The sequence below is a fragment of the Calonectris borealis genome, chromosome 1 (assembly GCF_964195595.1).
Source record: "Calonectris borealis chromosome 1, bCalBor7.hap1.2, whole genome shotgun sequence".
NCBI lineage: Eukaryota > Metazoa > Chordata > Aves > Procellariiformes > Procellariidae > Calonectris > Calonectris borealis.
Window position 1 is genome coordinate 87,283,450 of NC_134312.1, and position 20,434 is coordinate 87,303,883.

At 53.9% G+C, this 20,434-nt stretch overlaps 2 protein-coding genes across 2 annotated transcripts; one reads left to right on the forward strand and one right to left on the reverse strand.

Moving 5' to 3' along the window:
* The first annotated feature begins 204 nt into the window (after window positions 1–204).
* ACRBP (acrosin binding protein) lies at window positions 205–14,492 on the forward strand. Its single transcript, XM_075169904.1, has 10 exons — window positions 205–229; window positions 1,144–1,356; window positions 4,721–4,815; window positions 4,934–5,042; window positions 5,178–5,595; window positions 12,787–12,919; window positions 13,132–13,311; window positions 13,418–13,585; window positions 13,658–13,744; window positions 14,303–14,492. The coding sequence occupies exons 1-10, from the start codon at window positions 205–207 to the stop codon at window positions 14,414–14,416; spliced, it is 1,542 nt and encodes a 513-aa protein (XP_075026005.1). The 3' UTR covers window positions 14,417–14,492.
* Window positions 14,493–15,117: 625 nt separating this feature from the next.
* On the reverse strand, window positions 15,118–18,687 carry LOC142087342 (protein Wnt-4-like). The gene is made up of 5 exons (XM_075161884.1): window positions 18,623–18,687; window positions 18,040–18,278; window positions 17,045–17,176; window positions 16,737–16,879; window positions 15,118–15,914 (listed from the first exon to the last, which is right to left on the reverse strand). Exons 1-5 carry the CDS (start codon window positions 18,685–18,687, stop codon window positions 15,447–15,449), a joined length of 1,047 nt encoding a protein of 348 aa, XP_075017985.1. The 3' UTR covers window positions 15,118–15,446.
* Between the last annotated feature and the right edge of the window lie 1,747 nt (window positions 18,688–20,434).

Genomic DNA, 20,434 nt, shown 5'->3' on the forward strand with positions numbered 1-20,434 from the left:
CCTCCTGCTTGCCTTGTCCCCATGGCCCCGGCTTCTTCCTTCCTTGTGGGGTGCCCCTCTCCCCTCACACCCCCACAGGCACGAGCCTGTACCTCGGCTCCTCTCCACACCCCCTCTCCGGCCCGGTTGTTACACTGTCCCCTTCTCGTTCCGCCGTTGCTGGGGCCACCAAGCAGGACAGGGGTGCTGGGGCCTGGGGCAGACATGTTGAGGCTGTCCTGCCTGGTGGGTGAGTGACCCCCACCCGGCGCCCGCTCCCCCTCCTGGGGCCACCTCAGAGCCTGGGGGCCGGGGCTGGAGGGAGGCCTGAAGCCCCTGCTGCTGCCACCCCCTGCTCCTGCCCCCCGTCTCTCACCAGACCCCCCCCAGGCCCACTGGCCGCACCAGCCCTTGGCTCTGCTGGCCCCGGGGGTGGCTGGAGGCTCTCGGAGGGGACATGGGGCGGGGGTCAGAGCTAGGTCTGCGGAGGGTGCTGGAGGCAGGAGAGGCGGGGGCCCAGCCGAAGGCACAGGAGGGAAGGGAGGGGATGGAGGGGTGTCCCCATGGAGGGGCACGGGGCCCTGGTTTGGTGGAGGGGGCAGCTCACAGGGGTGGGCAGTGGAGCCTGAGCCATTGCGGGTGATTTCGGAGGCACCAAGCAAGTGAGGCTGGGGCTTTTGTGGGGGAAAAAAACCCCAAAACCAAAAAACCAAACAAAACCAGAAATCAAAACACCTCCCCCCAAATCCAAACCAAACCAAACTCACAAAAAACCCCAACTTTTAATTTTTTTCCTTATTTTTCTTTTTTCTTTTTAATTTTTTTTCCTTTTTTCTTCTTTTTTTCGTTTTTCTCTTTTTTGTTCATTCTTTTTTCTTTTCTTCTTTTCTTTTTTCTTTTTTGTCTTTTTTTCTTTTTTCTCTTTTTCTCTTTTTTTTTTCCCCCTCTTCTTTTTTATTCTTTTTCCCCCTTTTCCCCTGGGGCTTCTGGTTCCCCCGGGCCCTGCAAGCAGGGGTGATGGAGGTAGACCTGAGGCCAGCTTGCCCCGGCACCCTGCTCAGTACCAGCAGACGGGAGCGGGCCGCCCTGCCAGCCACTCTTTTGTTTCCACCCACCACGTGCCCCCGTTAAGGAGGGTTAAGCCCACCCTGCCTTCTCCCCCAGGGCTGCTGACCTTGCTGATGTCCTCTGTTGCTCCACCGCTGCCTCCCGCCCCGGGCAGTCCCCTGTCAGACAGTGAGTACCAGCAATTCTTTGCCAGCCTGCAGCCCCTCTGGATGGCGGATGTGTCCTGCCAGCTGCGTCAGGCACACGGCTGCCTCAGCCCCGCCATCCTGCAGCTGGACCAGGAGGAGAACCATGGCCGTGTCCCCAAAGGTAGGGGCATCACCCCACCTCCAGTGACAGAGGCAGGCATCGCCCCAGCTGGAGCAGTGCCAGCTGCTCCTCTGCCCCAAAATGCCACAGGATTACAGGAATGGTGGTGGGATGGGTTGTTTTGGGGTCTCCAACTCAAAGTTCAGCGTGGAGCAGGACGCTCCCAGCACTAGAGCACCGTGGCTTTGTGCAAGGGCGTTTGGTTTTGTGGCCTCTCTGGGCACCTCTTTCAGTTGCTGCACGGCTTTCCTGGAGAAAAAAGCTTTTCCTAATGGCCAGTCCTAACCTCCCAAGCAGGAATTTGCAGTTTTTTCCCTCTTGTGTTGTCTGGCACCACCAAGAAGAGATGACTTTGTCATCTGGTCGTTTTCCTTTAGGTCCTTGTGAGCTGCCGTTAATGCACCTCCCCATCTCCTCTTCACCCAGCTGAACAAGCACAGCTGCCCCAGCCTCTCTTCATGGGTCACGGGCTGAAAGCCGTGGCCAGTTCGGTGGCCCTTCTCTCAGCTCTTCAGTTTCTCCACATCTCCATTGGTGGGATGGAAGGGGAAAAAAACTGGCCACAGTTTTCTGAAGCTCCCTGAAACCCAACAGTTCATCTTACAACCTGACTGGCTCCTTCCAGCTTGATCTGGGGTTTAACGCAGAAGCTTGGCTCATGGGCCCTCATGGGCCTTTAAGAAAGCTTGAGCTGATAAGCTGCTTTTTTAAGTGTTTAACATTTCAGGAACCAAGAAACATCCCAGTTCAGAAAGTGCCATAGCAACAGCACCCTTTAAATCTCTGCAGTCATACTTTCCCTGCACCCCTGCATCAGAGAATTTAAGTGGCATAATTATATCTGTGCAGCTGAAAAACTTGGGACTACTTCTGTTGTATTTTCCTTCAGAGGAAAAAAAATAGGAACAATTTTCTCATAAAAAAATATGTCTTTATATTTAGCTATGAACGTCAATGAACTGAATGATCAGCCAACTGTGCTTATTTGGACTGCAGCTTGAGGGCAACTATTTCTTGCTTGTTTCTGCAGCTGTGTCAGGGGAACAGGTCCCACCCCACATCACCAGACCCAGGGATGGGCCCTGGACGCCTCCCTCACTTGCGGGCACTTGCAATCCACGATGCCTGGTTCCTCTCCTGGTGATGCCTCGCGCCCTGGCACTGCTCTTTGGCATATCCAGCCACTCTCCCACTGCTCCTGCCTTCTGAGGCTCAGCTGCCGAGAGCAGGAGCATCTGGGAATGCCAGGAGATGGGACAATTTTGCAGGGTGCCCTCTTTGCCTTCTTTTCCTCCATCCCTCAGCCCCGACAGACCCATCCGGCAGACTATTCCCTTCCGTGGTCCCTTTCTTCCAGTTTTGGGGCTATTTTGGCACGTGTTGTGGCCAGGCTGAAAGGCCGAATGGACGCAGCAGTGCATGTGCCCTCACTGTCTCTACTGTCCTCACAGATAAATGGCAGTGCTGTCTGCATCCAAATATTCATGAGCGTTAATTGTGCTTCTTCAGGTGTGGTGCTGAGGAAAGCAGTTACCTTGTATTTTAAACAAGGGAAGCCTACACGTAGCCTTTCAATGCTCTTTGTTGTGGAAGATGAGGGTCAGGAGGATGTTTCGTGATGAGTGTATGCAAATACCTTGGCTGGTTCCAACTTTTAGTGACGATGCAATTGTTAATTAATTGCCTCCCTCCCCCCCGTGCTGGGAGCTCCTGTGGGTGGAGTTGGTCACAAAACCCAAGGCGGTGGCTTCCTGACACCCAGCAGAAGCTGTAGCTGTTTGCAGCAAACACAGGGGCAGGAGGAGCAGAGGAAAGAGGCGAAAGATCATATTGGTTAAAATGGTGGTGCTGGGAAGGGCTCCCCTTGGCAGGAAGGTCATAAGATTGAAAGAAAAATGAGTATTTCCATAGGGGAGATGAGCTGAGAGAAAAGAGGAGATGGGGATCAGTGCTAAAGGAGGCAAGCTGCTTGTCAGGCCATGCCATCAGCATTCAACAGTCTGTGGGAAAGCTGAGGCATGGTGAAAATCAAGACACCAGCAAAGAGAGCCCATGGGAAACTTTATCTGTGTTTTCCTTCGCTTCCCAGATGTTGGAATGAAAACGTACTTTTCTTCTCCCCCCACCCCAAAATGGAAAGTTTCTGTATCATGAAGGAATGGTTTGTGACAGGACACAGCAAGCGGTAGCCTGGCCCGGTATATGCTGCTGGGGATGCAGTCCTGGCCCGGGAGAGCCAGGCTAATGCTGGGGTTAACAAACGGTTGGGCTTCCTCCCCTGCTCAATGGCAGCAATGCTCCTTTGCAAATAGTGGCTGTGTGGTGGAGTAAAACACTGCAGCTCCCAGTCCGTTGCACTGGATGAGTCCATGTCCCCCACATCCTGCAGGGATTTCATAGGGCATGACCAAAGGACAGAGTGGGGGTCTGGCTCGTTCCCTACAAGTTGCACATTATTCTGGGCTGGGATCCTGCTGGATACCTGAAATTCTACTTTTGCTAGTGAATCCGTATTCTCAGCAGGAGAGAAGAAGTGTGTACATTGTAAAAGATGGTGTACAAGCAATTAACAGGAGAACAGTGCAATTCCACTGCTAACCTCCTCCGTCTCAGCCAGCACTTGACCCATTTGGTCTGCGCAGAGAGCTGGCTGTGCTAGCTGGGCCACGCACTCACAGAGCAGAGGGAGCACAAGATTACCCTCCCTCCCCAAATCTTGCAGGGTTTTTGGCTCTCCTGCATGACCTCGGCTATCTTGCGATCACTGCAGGAAGAGCTGCAGCTTTTAAGCCAGTAGGGTTCGGCAGTGCTGGTGAAGACTATGGTGCAGGTGTGTACAGGCACAGGCTTTGCCAGCAGCACCTCGGCCCTATGGACTTTCCTCCATCCCCTGCACGGCTGGAATCACTGTCCAACTATTTTGCTCTGAAGAGGTTGTTTCCTCTGGTGTTCCCAGGCCCAGTCTGGTCATCTTTTTAACCCATCACATCACTGCTTGCCTTTTTTTTTTTTTTTAAAAACCCTTCAAGTACTAATAATAGAGTCCTTATCAGATCCTGGAAACAGGAGGTTTGGGTCTCTGTAAAAGGGAAGATAACCATGTGAAAAAGGGCAGAAGGATGAACTGAAACCCTGGGTGGTTTGGAGGGGAAGTGCATGTGGCACCTGGGATCGGGAGCTATAACAGCACAAGGCTGTGATCTCCACTCGGGGGCAGACAGCTTTGACTCTCCCTTCAACCACGAGCCGCTCTGAAAACGGCCATCCAAGAGGTCCCCACCTCTTGTTGTGCCCAGGCCAAGGGGGCAGATGCCTAAACCTGCGGCCTGCCCCCATCCCGCATCTCTCTCTCACACCTCTCCAGGGCCGGTCTGCTCTGACTTCCCGGAGGCACCGTGGTTTCAGACCTTCTGCGAGTTCGCCCAGTACCGCTGCTTCAAACGCCAGTTCTACACCAAGGTGGGGAGCGGGATTTGGACCGGGAAGGGGGGGAATATCACTTGGGAGATGGAAGGGGTGAGGAGGAAGGGAAGATGACACAGCAGGACTTGTGTTTCTCCCTCTCTCCTCCGCTCAGCGAATCCCGTGTCTGAGTTTGTCTCCTCAAAAAACCCTTCTCCTCCCGACGGAGCGACCTCATGCTGTAGGCTCCTGGGCAAGGGACGAAAGCCCCCCTACGGAAGAAGGTACGGCTGAATCGAGCTACGCTGGGCGCCCCTGCTCGCCTGCTGTTCTCCTGTAGCTACTCTTCCCCCCCCAGCAGCTTTCTGGCTGGCTTCAGAAAGGTGCCCTCAGCCCCCCCCGTCCCGCTGTCTCCCCAGCTCCAAGGCAGGCTTCTCTCTCGCCTGCTGATGCCCTGCTGCATGCCAACGTGGATGCTCTCCTGAAGTACTCCTACGCACTGTTGAGTCAGAAATCGCTGCCGAGGAAGCTCCCCCCGGCCACGCCAGGGGTGTCAAGACCTCCGCAGTACAGGGGGCTGCCTGTACTCCCACTGGCCCTGCCGGTCCCGGCTGCCCCTGACCCCTCGCCTCCCAGGCTGGGATCCCCTCCCCGGGCAGAGCAAGCCTGGGAGCAACGCCTGCAGGACAGCGTCTGGCAGCTGATCCACTTGGCTCTCTCCTTGGAGACGTCCCTAGGCACCGAGGGCTCTTCTCCAGACTCCAGCACCAAGCCAGACCCAGGGAGCACGTCAGGCAGCACCGAGGAGGGGATGCAGGAAACAACCCCCCGTGGCAGGTGAGTCTCCCTGCCCAGTGGGATACCACAGGCCACCGTGCAGGGCTGTCCTCACGCGCGCCGGCTGGTAGCCCCACTGCACTCATGCCTCTGCTCGGAGCAGACGGTGAGCGCAGGCAGGCTCTCTGGAGCAAGCTGTCCCATACAGAGCACGAATGTACCCACGGAGCCCCTCAGACACCCCCTGCTCCTGCACACAGTGAGCAGGGAGAGGGTGACCCAGCACTGCTAGCACTTGACAATGTTACTGTCCTTGTGTCCTGAGCAAATTGCATTTAGGCTGGGCCTTAGCTGCAGGCAGGGCTTTATCCCATGCACATGTATCCCCACGGTGTGGCCATCTGCAGTCTGCAATCACCTCTGCACTCATCCTCCTCCCAACTCGCGTCTCCCAGGAGTCTGGTTCCTTGCAAACACGGGTCCTTGGGACGCTGGAGTAAACGTGTGTCTCGCTGTGCTCCTCACCTCTCTGCGTGCAATGTGAAAACAGGTTTTTCTTAAAACAGCCTGACCTAAGGAGCGCTCCGAGGAGTGCTCCATCCTTACCCAGATAGAGCAAATGCAGCCCCGGGCTCGGAAACAGAGCCAGGAGCATAGAGCCTTGCTCCTGGCTGCGCAGGACCACTACTTCTCCTCGAGCACGTGCACTTCTCTGTGCTCTGGGTCTGTGCATTGCTCTTCCTAGGGGGTTTCTGGTTCCCCATTCTGGCTTTGAAAGCAGCTGCATGCCAGTTCAGCACAGGGCCCTGCGACAGTCCAGCTTACTGCAATCCTTTTACGTGTCCTTCTTAGTTCCTCTGGCCTAGAGATATTTTAGGAGCTTGAACTCTTTTCAGCTGATCTGCCAGGATCCTCTGTGGTCAGGCAGCTGGGGCTGGTGAGCCCAAACAGAAAAGACCTGCAAAAAGATCATATGTTTTCATTCAAATTTACTTTTTGATCCTTTAGTACTTTGTGGTTAAGGACCACTTGCTTTGACCGAGATGCAAAGATTATTTTGCTTGCCAAGAGCAAAAAAAAAAATGCTGTCTAGATGTGGTTTTCGTAGAGAAGTCATTTTGCTTTCGCTCCATTGCTGGCTAGTGATGTTCCTGTAAGCACACAGGTTTTGTGCGTGATTGCACATCTGTGGTTTCTATTAAAACTACTGCATACCACTACCGTTGACCCAGAGATGCCATTTCTGCATGTAAAAATGAATTGCATCGTGTTGTTAAAGCTGTAAATGTTCTTTTGCAAGGTTGTAACTTATGTCATCCTCCTTCCTAATACTGTAGGAGGCTTTTACTGCCTGGCAAATTTTTCCTGGTGTTATGTACTCTAACGCAAAATTACGTTTCATTGAGGATATGTTCGTTTTCCCCGCCTCTGAAGTTGAGCCTTGCTCTGATTTAGTTATATTGGGATTATTGAGGGACTACTGTGGTTGCAGATGACACTCGCTCTTCTGCTGCAGAGTTTCTCAAAGACACTAATGCTGACTGTGTGTCTGTAACCTGGCAGCCGAGCCCCATCAATCATGCTAAGCAAAGCTTAAACTCAAGTGAGGATAAAAAGGCAAGATAGACTGCGCCTGTCGGCTTTGCTGCTTGCCACATCCCGCCTTCTCTCAAAGGGACTTCAAAGCATGACCTAAAAAAGGGGCAAAATGCTTTGAGGCACTTCCATTCCAGCAAGAGGAGCAGTGCTGGCTGGGACTGGTCGGTGTGCACAGGTGCCATTCAGCGTCTGGTTTAACACAAGGTGCTCACGGTTGTGATGGGCACTGAACCTGGGGCTGAGTGTCTTATGTCCAGCGGGATATCCATCCCTTCTCCCTCACCCCTGCTTGTGGCAGCTGCTCTGGTAGCTCTACCAGCTTTCATGGTAGCTGATGAAGGTAGCTGTGACCTTTAGAGAGAGACACGGCAACGGTAGCAAAATAATAAGGAGCAAGAATTAGCCGCACACTTTTGTGGTGTTTCTGCTAACAGTGAATCATTATAGGGGGAAAAAAGTGTCTCTTATTGCATTTATTTTCAATTTTTAGTCCTTATTGTGCTTTCTGCCCCCTTGATTAAAGAGCTATTTATTTCCCGGTAGTTCCTCTCCTTAAAGTTACCTATATGCTCCATAGCTCTCGTTATAAGGCCTGTGCAACTCATTTTCTGTGGCAGTTTTCACTGTCCCTTTAAAACATCCACATGCTCCAGCTCTGCCTGCACCATTCATATTGCAGTGGGTTTCAGCAGTTGGGTACGCAGAAGGAGGTCAACCTCCCTCCCCTTCCCTGCTCTTCTGTTTGCACACAAGAATTGCATTTGCCCTTTTTCCCAAGGCTTCCCGCTGTTGCGTTGTTTGTCCACTACGACCCCTACACCACTTTCAGCGTCACGGCTGTCCCGGATACAGACCCCATCCTGTTGGTATTCCTGCGCGGACGCTGGTGGTTCACATGAGCCCAGCTTCCCCAGCAAGGCTGAGCCAAGCCCTCCGGGCAGCTGCACCTTCCTACCCCTGCTTTACCCCTCCAAATAGTCCTTGTTGTGCTTACATACTTCATGCCCAGTGGCTTTAATTTTAAGACCAGATCCTTCATTAAAAATACTGTCTCCAGAAAAACACTCTCTTTGAATTATCATCGTCCCTTAACAATTACTTTTTCTTTTTTACCCTGGGTCTGGTGGTGCGAGATGGCACCCGTTCCCCTGACACTTCTCAGCTGCTTTCGGGAGCTAGCTGTCACTTGGGGATGATGTAGGGGTAACTTTTGGCCATTCAGTAAGGCCAGGGCGCAATTTAGTGTCTCCATATTGCTACTGTGCGCGGATAGCTGTGAAAGGGGAGTCGTGACAGGGCAGGTTGTCTTCTCACACCAGGCGAGAAGTTCAAGTGCTCCCAGGCTTTGAGAATCTCAGAGCAGGGGGCTTGCAGTATCCCAAGTGGGCAGAGGTAAGAGGCTGCAATATTGTGTGGGTCAGCAGGAAAGATGTATTTACAAAATACAAATTTTCCCACACTTTTCCCCCCCCGACCCTGGGCAGGAGTTACGTTCCCGTTCTCCCGCTGGTTCCTGCATTGGGTTACCTACTGGCCTTGATCTGCCGGGTACCTAGCCAGCCTGCCTGCTTTCTTGGCATGCAGGCCAAGATCTCTTTTTCTTTCTGAAACTGTTAAGAATGGCTTTTTCCTTAGTGGTTTTAGTTTCCTGCAGCAACCCATCTAAATCAGAACTTACAAAGTGCTGGAAAGCTGCTGTTTGCCCCTCTTCTTCTTTTCTGCTTACCTCAGGTATTCGCTTCACCTCACACAGCCTGCCAATATCGGGGAGGTTCAGCAGCTGAAAGTTAATGGCCCAAATCCTTGTCATCGTGTCGAGGGAGAGGTGGATGTTGTTAAACATCCCTCTTCAGAGATACCACTGAAGTAGGCTCTATGTCTTGAGATGCTAAAGCAAGATAGGCTTTTATCTGAAGTTTTCTCCTTTTGTCTTTGGGCAATTACTGATCTTGGCCCACAGAGTCTTATATTTTTTCACATTCCCTTTGAAACATTGCCTCCCAGTACCTGTTAGGCTTTATCCAGGGCAGCAGTTAGGACATTAATGTGCAGAGGTACTAAGCTGGGGAGGGATTTGCATTAGGAAATCGCTTTAGACAGACCCATCAGTTTCCCTGATGCATGGGGAAACTTCTGCACATCCGCAAACAGCTCAGCAGTGTGTCGGTGAGTGCAGGGGAGCAGCAGCAGCGCTGCGCCGGGTCTGTACCATTTGCCCGTAGTGCCTCTGTGATGGGACACGAAGCCCCAGCGCTGCCGTAAGGCAGCAGCAGTGGGAGAGTGGCTGGATAGGCCAAACAGCAGTGCCAGGGCGCTGGGAATCACCGGGAGAGGAACCAGGGAAAGGCCCTGGGTGCACCTCGCGCCAGGGCGCTGGGAATCACCGGGAGAGGAACCAGGGAAAGGCCCTGGGTGCACCTCGTGCCAGGGCGCTGGGAATCACCGGGAGAGGAACCAGGGAAAGGCCCTGGGTGCACCTTGCACCAGGCGTTGTGGATTGCAGGTGCCTGCAAGTGAGGGAGGAGCCCAGGACCCGTCCCTGGGCCTGGTGGTGCGGGGTGGGACCCGTTCCCCTGACACTTCTCAGCTGCTTTCAGGAACTAGCTGTCACTTGGGGGTGATGTATATGTACCTCACTCACGCAGAGGTGGTAAATCAAATCAGAAATATGTAACCGTGAGGCCTCACAGCAGAGATGGAGAACAGAGATAGTGGAGGAAATGGATGTGACAGAGCAACAGAATTTCTTGGTAACCTCAGGCTGATGGCACGACTCAGTTTTCTGGGTGGGTGAGCAGAAGATGCACTGTGAGTGCATCTGCATACATGGCCAACAGCGAAGTGTTGGTAGGTGGTGCATAGGGATGCGAGGCTTTCTGATCTGCCTGAGCTGATCATATCGAATACGATCTATAAATCTAAAGTTTGCCATGCAGCAGAGGCTCCTACCCACGTCTGACTTTGCATCTGTTCTGAACAAGTAGGTCATCAACACTCAGCAGATGTTTTATCGCTACTTATGAGCTACTTATGGAAGCACTCTTTTTTAGAAAAGACTGGAGCCAAGTTCCCTTTTACTGCCCCTTTTGCCTGTGATCCTCTATTCGCATCTTGTTCAGGCTGCACTTGTTGGACCAGTACGTGTGTTGAAGAAAGCAAAGGCTGTTAAACCCATTTATTAGCAGTTGCTTTCTAAGCCTCAGGTTGTTATTTATTTGCTATTTTTAAAAAAGTACAGCAAGCTGGACAGTTTTCTTCTTTTTTCTACCTCAGTGATGAAAACACCAGAGCTATTCATACCGTTTTTAATGACTGTTAATGTGCCTCTCACTTTACTGGCTTGATCATCCTGGTGTGATGAAGAAGCAATCAAATCACAATGTGCCACTGGAATAACAAGCAAGTAGTGGAACAATTGCCAATAATGACATATTTGTGGATAAATTCTTTCAGATAAGTTTGGAGAATAATCAGGGTCATTAATTGAAATTTGTGAGTCCCATCAAGATGACCCAGCCAGTTTGCCAAATCTTGAAGGCGAAGATCCAACTGCTGTGCCTAAGCTGTCAAGCATCTGAGTGGTGGCAGGGACTCCCTTCGGCTGTCACAGATTTATCAGCAAAGTGGACCAAACACTTGTTCTCCTGGGCTACAACTGCTTAAAAGAGAAGTTGTCAGTGTTAGGTAATCCCCACACAAAGAGCAATCCTTTATGGAAGAGAAATGCTAGGTGTGCCTTGGGGGCTGTCACCGGTTCTTCTTTCAGCGATGTCCAGCTCCCAGTCATAGAAAAATGCTGAGACAGTTGAATAACTTTAGACAAGCTTTTCAAGTGGGATGAGCACAGACTTTTTGCTCTAAATTTTAAATTTCCTGTTCTTCTTGGTATCCTAAATGGTCTGAATGTTTACAGAGGAAACAAAAAAAAAACAAAAATAAAAGGATCATGTGGAGTCATTGGATAGAGGAGTGGACATAAAGGATCTTACAGGTTCTGGAAGTGCTCTCTGCAGGATAGGCAGGCTTTGTTTCTCTTTTTTACTGGCACATTTTAATTCTTTGCAGCTTTGCCTGAAACAGTTGGTATCTGTTACTGCTGTCCTCAGTTTGCATGCTTTTGTCCTCTATGAACTCAGACCTTCCCTCCACAAACCTCTGACCAGGTTGGTCACACCATGGTGCATCGCAGTAAGGGATGCACAGGCTTGCAATACGTAGATTTTCAGGTTTTCAGCTGACCCTCGGTTTTTCAGTGGATGTGGTTGATGTGCTGTGGGTTGATGTGCTTAATGGCGGGGAGATTGATCTCTTTTAGCCTGCAGGCCTGGCAATTGCTCTAATCACTCACCCTGGCCTTCCTGCTCAGCACAGGACGTGGAGCCATGCCTAGTAGGCTCTGAAGGAAAAACAGTATCGTGTGGCTAAGCTACAGACCCTTCTCCTAAGAGAAGTTTGGGATATCTTTCTGAAGTCTCCAAGCTGTGGAGAAACCACCCTATCAGCTGCTCCCGTGCTAAATACCTTTTGTGTCAGGAACATGCAGCTGATTTCTGGTTTGAATGGCTCTCACCCCAAATTCCAATCACCAAAAGTCATTACTTTTCCACCTGCTGATGAAGAGAGCCTTCCAGCTGATCCCCATCTTGGTAAAAGTACAGACTGACTGAGTGGCCACTCACTAGGGCCTTTGCTCAGCTAAGTAAAGGTTCTTCAGTTTCTTGCTCCAAGTTAAAGTTTTCCAGGCCTTAGGAAATCTCATCTTCATGACCTTCCTCCAGGTTCTCCACTTCTTTTTTTATTTTTTAAGGCTAATCTGAAGGTCTCCAAGAAGTTTCAGATATTCTTAGGAAAACTTCTCCATACAGGTTAGCCCATGCATGGATTTTAAGAGCATTTTAATATAAGCAATTGCTGCTCTTATCTTTTCTTACTTTCTGCCAGATCAAAGTTTGTTTATTTATCATTGATTTTGTTTCCAGACACAGAAGACAAACACTTAATGAGCATTTTTACCTCTTCTGCATCATTGCTAATAATTCATACCATCCCTGCCTAATAACAATTCTGTACCATGTGTACAATTTCTTCTGTTCCTAAGAGATGTAAAATATTCATATTGTCCTTGTCCCACTGTCCTTAAATTTTCTACCTTTAGTTTCCCATGTCATTTTGGATGAACAGTTAATTCATCGTTACCAATTTTTCCCCTTTCCATCAAATACATTGGCTCAAGCAGCAGGGAGGCTTAATAAGTTATACACTCCAGACCCAAATGGGGCTGCCCATGGTCAACACTCAGCAGACTTCTAACAAACACCTCTTTGCTGTGCACTCGGATGGACAAAACTAGGCAGCAGCTGCTGCAGGGCCCCTGGGAAAGTTCCTCAAGCTGTGCTCCTCGTCCAGTCCTCCTCACGTGCTTCCGAATGTACACACACCCCCCCCAGCCCGTAGCCTCTGAGTTACACAGGCATGTACAGACTGTGCAGACACCCCCGTTCCTCCATGCAGTTTGGCCTAGAGTCCAAGGTTTCTTTGGGAAAGGTTTTTTGCTATGCTTTGGGGTTGTTGTCCCCCCTTCAACTAAAGGTCTGTCTCTTCAGCTTGTGCCAAGAGACGAGACTTGACTGTCTCCATCCCTTTCTCTGTCAGCCTTTTAGCCCTGAAAAAGGACGAGGCAGTGATGATCCTGTGCTATGCAATGCTGGAAGGAAACTGTCTCTCGTCGGTGGTCACCCAGGCCTGGAAGGAGATGGAAGAAAGAGTCCTTGGGTTCGGAGATTCGGTAAAGATGCTGATGTCCACCTTTGACACCCACTGTGTGCGGGGCTCCCTACAGTGCTGACCACAGCCAGAGCTCGTCAGCACTGTCCTTTCAGGTGCCACCTCCTGGGAGAAGCTGACCTGGGCGACCAGGGAGGCAAGCTCCAAGTCAGGGATATGGGAGCTCCTCAGTCTCCTTTTCCCCCTGTGACCTCCCTGCTGCATCCACCGTAGGTGTGTGACAGCCTCGGGCGGCGTCACATGGACCTGTGCCCTAACTGCGCTTTCTGCTCGCTGAAGAGGGAGCAGTGTCCAAACATCAAAAACCTGAACCGTGTTCACTGTGAGATAGGCAGCTTCACCACCTACATCAACCCTCAGATCTCAGCCCAGTACCAGGCTGCAGGCAACAAGGTACCCAGCGTGCTGCATCTCCAGCCGGCCTCTGAGGAGAAGCCTGGACTGGGTGGTGGGGAAGGGGAGGAAGAAGCATAGCTCTCTTTATCCCACCCCTTTGCAGACCAGCTCCCCAGAGACCTCGGAGTACTATGGCATGGAGGTTTTCAGAGGGCTGAGGGCGGAGTACTGGTGCAGCCGGATAGCCATCCGTGGCTGTGAGGACCCTCGTGTGACCCTCTGGCTGAAGGCAGAGTACACTGCCTTCCAAGACAGAGATGCCCCGAGCCAGGTGGGTGCCCAGTGGGTGCTCCCATCCCTCCTTCTCCTCTTCTTTCTCTGGCCTTCATTCCCATCTCCCCAGATCTGCGACTCGGGTGGAGTTCAGCACCCCAGCTACTGTGCGTTCAAGAGCCACCAGTGTCTGCAGCAGAGCCTCTACAACCAGAAGGTGAGAAGCAGCCTGCACTGCCCTTTACACAGCTTTCTCCTCCATGGCTGGTCCCTCCACAGCCAGCCCCGAGTCCCTGCAGGACTCACTGGCCCACTGCTTGTCGCTCTAGTAGGTCACACTTGGGTGTGTTTGAGGGGGTGACAAATAGTGACCCGAGCACAGCTGGCATGTGCAGTGGGATTTGCCCAGATCCTGTAAGAGATGTCAGCGGAGACAGACACTAACGTTGAGACAGAGGAGCTGTGGGGAGCCTCCCACCCGTCGGGGTATCCCTGTATATCCCTGCAGGGGAGGGTCTCCACCATCTACTGGGTGCTTCCTAGGTGGTAACAAAAACCAGAAACACCAGAGCAGGACAGAGGACTAGCCCATATCTTAGGAAACACACAGTTCAGCTATCATCCGCTCCCTCCGGCTTCCCAGCTGGTTCTCCCCTCTTCCCTCTGGTGCCCCCATCATCCCAGCCTCCAGATGCTGTCCATCATGGAGGTCCTCTTTCCCTGAGGGAAGGATGGGCAGTGGTATCAGTCCTATGAACTCAGGCTCTCCTTGCAGGTGTCTCGCCGTGGCTGCCACAGAAACGAGACGTACCGGGTGCTGAGTGAGAAGGAGGGAGGGGAGGAGGTGCAGCTGTGGCACCAGATGTTCCTCAGCCTCACCAAGGGGTGATGCATGGTAGTGGGGGAATGCGTGGGAAGCACAGGGCTCCAGAGCAGGCTCTCTGGGGCTGTGGTGGAGCAGAGAGCCTGGATAGACTTGGACAGCTCTTCCCAGACCCCTTGCTGTCCAGCCAGCTCATCATGGCCAGATGTCCCCCTCCAAGCACCTGCTCTTGACCATCGGCAGTGGCACACCAGGAGGGGAGCCTCACTCAAGTGCGTTTCACTGTGGCACCTGCTGGAACTCCTCCTGAAAACATTTTCTCCAGCCAAAGGAGCAGCTGAGCATCGGAGAAGGCATCAGCCCTGGGAACCTGGATTTAAAGCCACTGGCCCAAGTGTCCTTGTCTGAAGTCCCCAGCCATCTCTTGCCTCCCTCTTCCTGCAGGCCTATACCAGTCAGTAGTTCTCCCAGGGATGAGTCTTATTGTATAAAAAGAGCCCATTTGCCCCACAAACCTAATTTGCTCCTTTCTTTCTGCTGCTGCCGCTCTATTGCTCCGCTCAGTGACCCCTCTCATGTCCAAGGTGGGTGCCTGCTCCCCCCTGCTCCACTCCCTGGTGCTTCTCGCTCGCTGCAGCCCATGTGGCCGCTGAGCACAAGGACTCTAGTGTGGCCTCGTACCCTCCCAGCCCATGGGAGGGAGCAGAGCCAGGTATCCTCCAGATCCCAAATGCAGCATGTGAAGAAGGAGCTGACGTACGCACTTTGCTTTCTGTTGCAGCTGGTTTATTTCTGAAGAAGTTTAAGGGTTTATTGGGCCTGCATCCTCCACTCCTCCGTCCGGAAAAATAATTCAAACCACAAAAAGCCCAATGAGGCTGGCAAGAGGGTACTGGGTGGAGAGCAGACAGGAGCTGATGGCACCCCCGGAGCCAGGGGCTGCTCTCCGGCAGGGCAGCAAAACCCCACGCCTCCTCCTCCGCTCCCTCTCAGGCTGTGTGGCTCCCCCACACCTTCCCCTGCTTCCCCATGTCCCTCCCCGGGCTGTCCTCTCCCCGGCTGCCTTGCAGTCCCTCAGCAGCCTTCCGCCACCCCCTCAGCGGCAGCTGTGCACCTCCACCAGGTGCCGGCACTGCTTGCACTTGACGGAGCAGCACCAGCGAAACTTGCAGCTGCACCGCTCCACCACCTCCGCCTGGGCCGTGTGGAAGCCCCTGCCGCAGCACAGGAGCTCGCAGCCATCCATGGCCGGGGATGTCCGGTTGCACTGGCGGCCGGAGGTGCCGAAGACCCCACGCCGGGGGTCTCGGTCGCAGAAGTCTGGGCTGGCCAACAGGTAGACCAGGTCGTGAGCCGTGTAGGGCTTGAAGCGAGAGCTCTTGGGCACCAGGAGCTTGCGGGAACCGACCCGCTTGGGGTGAACCTCCGTCGCCCCCTCGAACTTTTCCTTAAGGATGTTGCCCACCTTGCGGAAGGGGGGCATGACCTTCCAGCACGTGCGCACCTCGCAGGAGCCCGACACACCGTGGCACTTGCACTCCACCTTCATGTGGGCCAGGAGAGCCTGGGGAGTGGGAGGCAGCTGCCAGCCAGACCTGGGACACTCTGCCCTACACCTCCCATGCCTATGAGCCCCCCAGCAGCCACTGTTCCCCTGCACACCTCCCATGGAGCTGGAGGGCAGGATCAGGGGAAGGGAAAGGAAAGGAAGGGAAGAAGGGAAGGGAAGAAGGGAAGGGAAGGGAAGGGAAGGGAAGGGAAGGGAAGGGAAGGGAAGGGAAGGGAAGGGAAGGGAAGGGAAGGGAAGGGAAGGGAAGGGAAGGGAAGGGAAGGGAAGGGAAGGGAAGGGAAGAAAAAAGTCTTTTTAAGCCAAGCCAATATGAAACAGAAGGGAATCCACTCTGTGGGAAACAGGCTAGCTTGGGTCCATAAGAGAAATCCCTGAGGCAGAGGAAGAGACAAGGATCTGCGCTGATCTGCCCAGAGCCAGAGGATGCTCAAGGGACCAGATCTGACAGGGGCCCCTACAGAGGATGGTGTCTTTGCTCAGGAGGGACTGGAGGGGCAGGGAAGCCCTTCAGAGCAGAGCGGGGAAACTCATTTCCTTTGCAGAAAAGGCCAAGGAAGGTAAATCACAGCTGGGCTCACTGAGGAAAAGGACTCTGCACAGAGGCACTAGGGGAGGCTGAGACCCCCCTCTGTGCAGGCAAGGAGCCAGCTCGGTGTGAGCGGCGCAGTGCTGGGCTGAGGAAAGGCAGCAGGACGCAGACCCCCTCTGGGAGTCCCAAGCTTCTCCTCAGGGTAAGGGGTCTGGACTGAGCTCCACCTAGCCAGGGAGAAGCCTCTGAAGCTGGGATTGCTTCCCAGCCTTTGTTCCTGCCCTTACCTTCCTCCCAGCCTCGTTGTTGTGCAGGTTCATGAGTGCTCGGCTGGAGGAGACGCCGCGGCTCCTCTCAGGGTTGTCTACAAAGGCTTGAGAAAAGGCAATCCCATAAGACAGGTTATCAGAGCAGCCTGACCATTGGAAACCTGCAGAGGGAAAGCAGCCATGAGATGAAGAAGGAGAAGTCCTGGGAGGAGCTTCCAAAGGGCTGAGGTCCGTGGAGAAGGCAGGTGTCTCCTCCCCTGGTGAGGGTCTCCCCCATGTATCTTCTCCTCTGCCACCCCCTCCCTGCCACTGGCCTCCTCCTTCACCTTCGGGGCTGACTCCTCGGATCTTGCGGTCGCAACCACACTTCTCCAGCTCCCCACGGCTGCAGGCACGAGTCACAGCAAAGGCAACGCCGGCGGCAGAGATGGCGTGGATGAAAGCAGACTCCCGCGTGCCTGCAGTGGGGCGAGAAATGGCACTGAAGGGACATGGGGGTGGGGAAAGAGGCTGTGACTGCATGCAGGAAGGATGCATTCAGATGGAGACTGCTTGGGAGAAATGGCTGTCAGGATGTTCAACCGGTGCTGCTGTTCTTGAGGCCTGGAGCTAGTAAGGGAGATGGCTCTGTGGGGTCCTCCTGGCTCAGCACCCTCACCTTGGCACCCTCAATTTCTGGGCTGGGTATCCCATTGAGAGAGAGAAGTCAGCAGCCCCCAAGGGAAAAGAAAGGGCAGCCGTGGTGGGGGACACCAGGAGCTGAGCCTCCCATGCACAGCAGTTTTTCAGGGAGGACCCTGCCACCTTGTCTCTAGGAGCCAGAGAGACCCTGCTCATAGCTCCCTGTATGGCTCCTCCTGCGCAAACACATGCAAAATGTGTTCTGTGCTGTTTTGGGGGCATAGGCAGATCCTTTTTACCTGGCCTGCAGCAAAAAGGGACTGCAGCTTCAGAGAAAAAGGTTTGATTTGAGCTGCTACTCCAAAGGGCTGGGCTGGTGGCAGGGTAAGGGAGAAGATGTACCAGTCTGCAGAGCTGGTACCCAGAAAGGTCCAGATGGGACCGAAAAGCCAAGCCTGGCTGAATGAGGAAAAAATTTAGCCAGAATATTAATATTTGTAACAGCAAGTGCATTTGGTTCCGTTTGCTCTCTGTTGACATCTACATTAGCGTGTGGAGGAAGGCACTGGCCGCTCTGGGGCTGGGCCCAGTGTGACACTTGCACACTAGCTCAGGAAAGGCTGATGTGTCAAGGGGACCCCGTGGGCATACTGAAGGGACCCCATGCCAGCTCTGCCTGCACCGCCTCCCCCTCACTGACCTTGGATGGCGACCTTGCCGAAGATCTGCAGCCCCTGCAGGGTGGAGCAGTTCCACCGGCGAGAGTGAAACTGGTGCTGGCACTCCTCGACAGCCAGCTCCGCACCTCGCTTCACCGCATCCATGGCTTCCACCTGCCGCTGGCAAATGTGGACCTGCTCTTCTACCAGCCCCATCAGACCTTTGCAGCCAGCAGGGTCCCGGAGGACCGCCCGCAGTGAAGGCTGCTTGGCCAGGTACCTGTGGGGCAGGGGAGAGATTCAGTCGCAGATGGGCTAGAGCCAGGGCCATGTCTGCGGGGGACTAGCTCTCTATAGCCTTATCTTAGAGCAGAAACGGAGCAGGGAAGGGGATGTGCCGCTTCTTGTCTGTGTTGAATTGGACATTCCTGGTCTGCGCCTCTTCAGCTTCACCGACCCTCTCCCTTCATGAGACGCCCCTCCTAATGTGCTGCTTTTGGGCTACCCTCAGAAGGAAGGTTCCTTCTTCCACCCTTTTCTCACAGATCTGCCTGTTTTCTTGGGAGACAGCACCTCCCCAGGTGACTTTCCAATCCTGACAGTACAAGTGCAAAGCATACTTACAGCCAGGTCACGGCGAGGACGTGCTGCACGGGGATCAGCACCACGTACAGCCACACCATCTCCATCCTGTCCCCGGCAAAACTCCGCCTTCAGCCACGGTGCAGCAGCCGCCTGAATCCCCCCCTGCGACCTCCCGCTGCCTCTGCCCGACAGTCGCTCTCACAGCAGCTCCGGCCCGGCACTGCAAAGCACGGGTAGCCCCTGCCCTGGGCAATGACCATGGGCTGTCCTGGTGTGCCTGTCAGCATCAGAGACCCAGTGGCCCGCAGAAACCTGGCAGGTTGGCCCTGTGAGTGTGTCCACGCGGTTGCTGTCCCCTATCTACAGCTCGTGAAGCATCGTGGGAGAGCTCTGAACTAGGGGTCTGGGGTGGGCATCCGTCGGAGGGAGTTCACATGGCTGGGGACAGCATCAGTCTCAGACCCCCCGGTCTCTGCCGTCCCATCAGCAGACGATCTGGTGGTCTTCCTCTGCAGTCAAGTCACTTCATCAGCAGGAAGCAGCCCGAGACCCAGTCAGCAGCAGACAGAGCCTTCCACGCAAGAAAAACCTGGCAGTACCAACCAGCTGTTGCTAGACCCACCAGCTCGTCATCACTTTGTCACCAAGTTCTTTGGGGAGCCGGGGAGTTTCCTTGCAGTGATCGCTCATGGGAGCAGAGAGGGGAAGACCTGCTGCCTCACTCATCCCCAGCCGCCGTCCTTGAGAACACTCCCTCATCTGCCTCCTCCAGGCTGGAGATTCTTCTTTTCTACTCTGCAGCCCACATAGCTACGGCAAACAGACACAGCCCGGCTGCTCCCTGGCTCTCTTAACTCTTTCCCTGGCAGCTCTCCCTTCATCCTCTTCGTTTTCTTCCCCATGGCGAGAGGGACAGTCCTTGCCCTTCTCCTAAGCAGGCATAATGGTGTGGCTGCCCCTTTTCTCAGGGGGTAGCCCTTTCCTAAGAGCCCCTGGGAGTTTCTGTCTGGGGAGCTGAAATGTCCTGGGAGCAAAGCCCGCCGTTTCTCCAGCAGGCCTGGGATGTGCCAACTGTCCTGACCACCCTGGAAGGTGAAACTCCTCACGCAGCCCGGAGGTTTCTGTTTTCCCTATCTGAATCATTCAGAAAGTGAAACGCGCCCTGCTATGGTCCTTCCACCATGGCCCCACATGCGGGTTAACCCCTTTGCTGTGCTCTTCCACATTTCCCTGCACAAAGAGGTCTGAAGAGCACTGGGGTTTATCAGTCATCCTTTCAATCCTGAGCAGCCCCTCTGTTGTAGCACGCTTTCCATCTCTGTCCTTGCCTTCCCAGCTCCCTGCATCCCTCATTCTGTTGGGTCCTTGCTCCTGCTTTCTGGAGTCACCACTCCGGGCCGGCAGGCATGTTGGGATCTGCAGCATCAGGGTGTAGCCTACAATACACACCCCAGTAATCTGGTCTTACCTGCTGTCGACTCAGACAGCGGTGAGGAAATGCTGGGGTTTCCGCTGCTCTTCCCCACGAGCTGAGCCTCCAAGAGACAGCGAGGGGCAAAGGTGCGAGCCCACCTGGGCGGGGGGAGATGGAGACCATGGGCTGACGCACCAAGACCCGGTGAGGTGAGTGAACCTGGCTGGGTGAGGGGTGCTGCGGGGCAGGGCGGGCTCGTGGGCTAGGCTAAGAGCCACCGTGTCCTCCTCTTCTGACACACATGGTAAAGCCAGGACTGCCAGGCTCAGCCAGGTGTGCGCACACGTGTGCGGGGGGTGAGGGCCGCAGGGGAGGGGAAAGTTCCCACAGAGGGTGTCAGAGACTCCTTTTGCAAAGGGAGAAGGAAATCCCCCCCA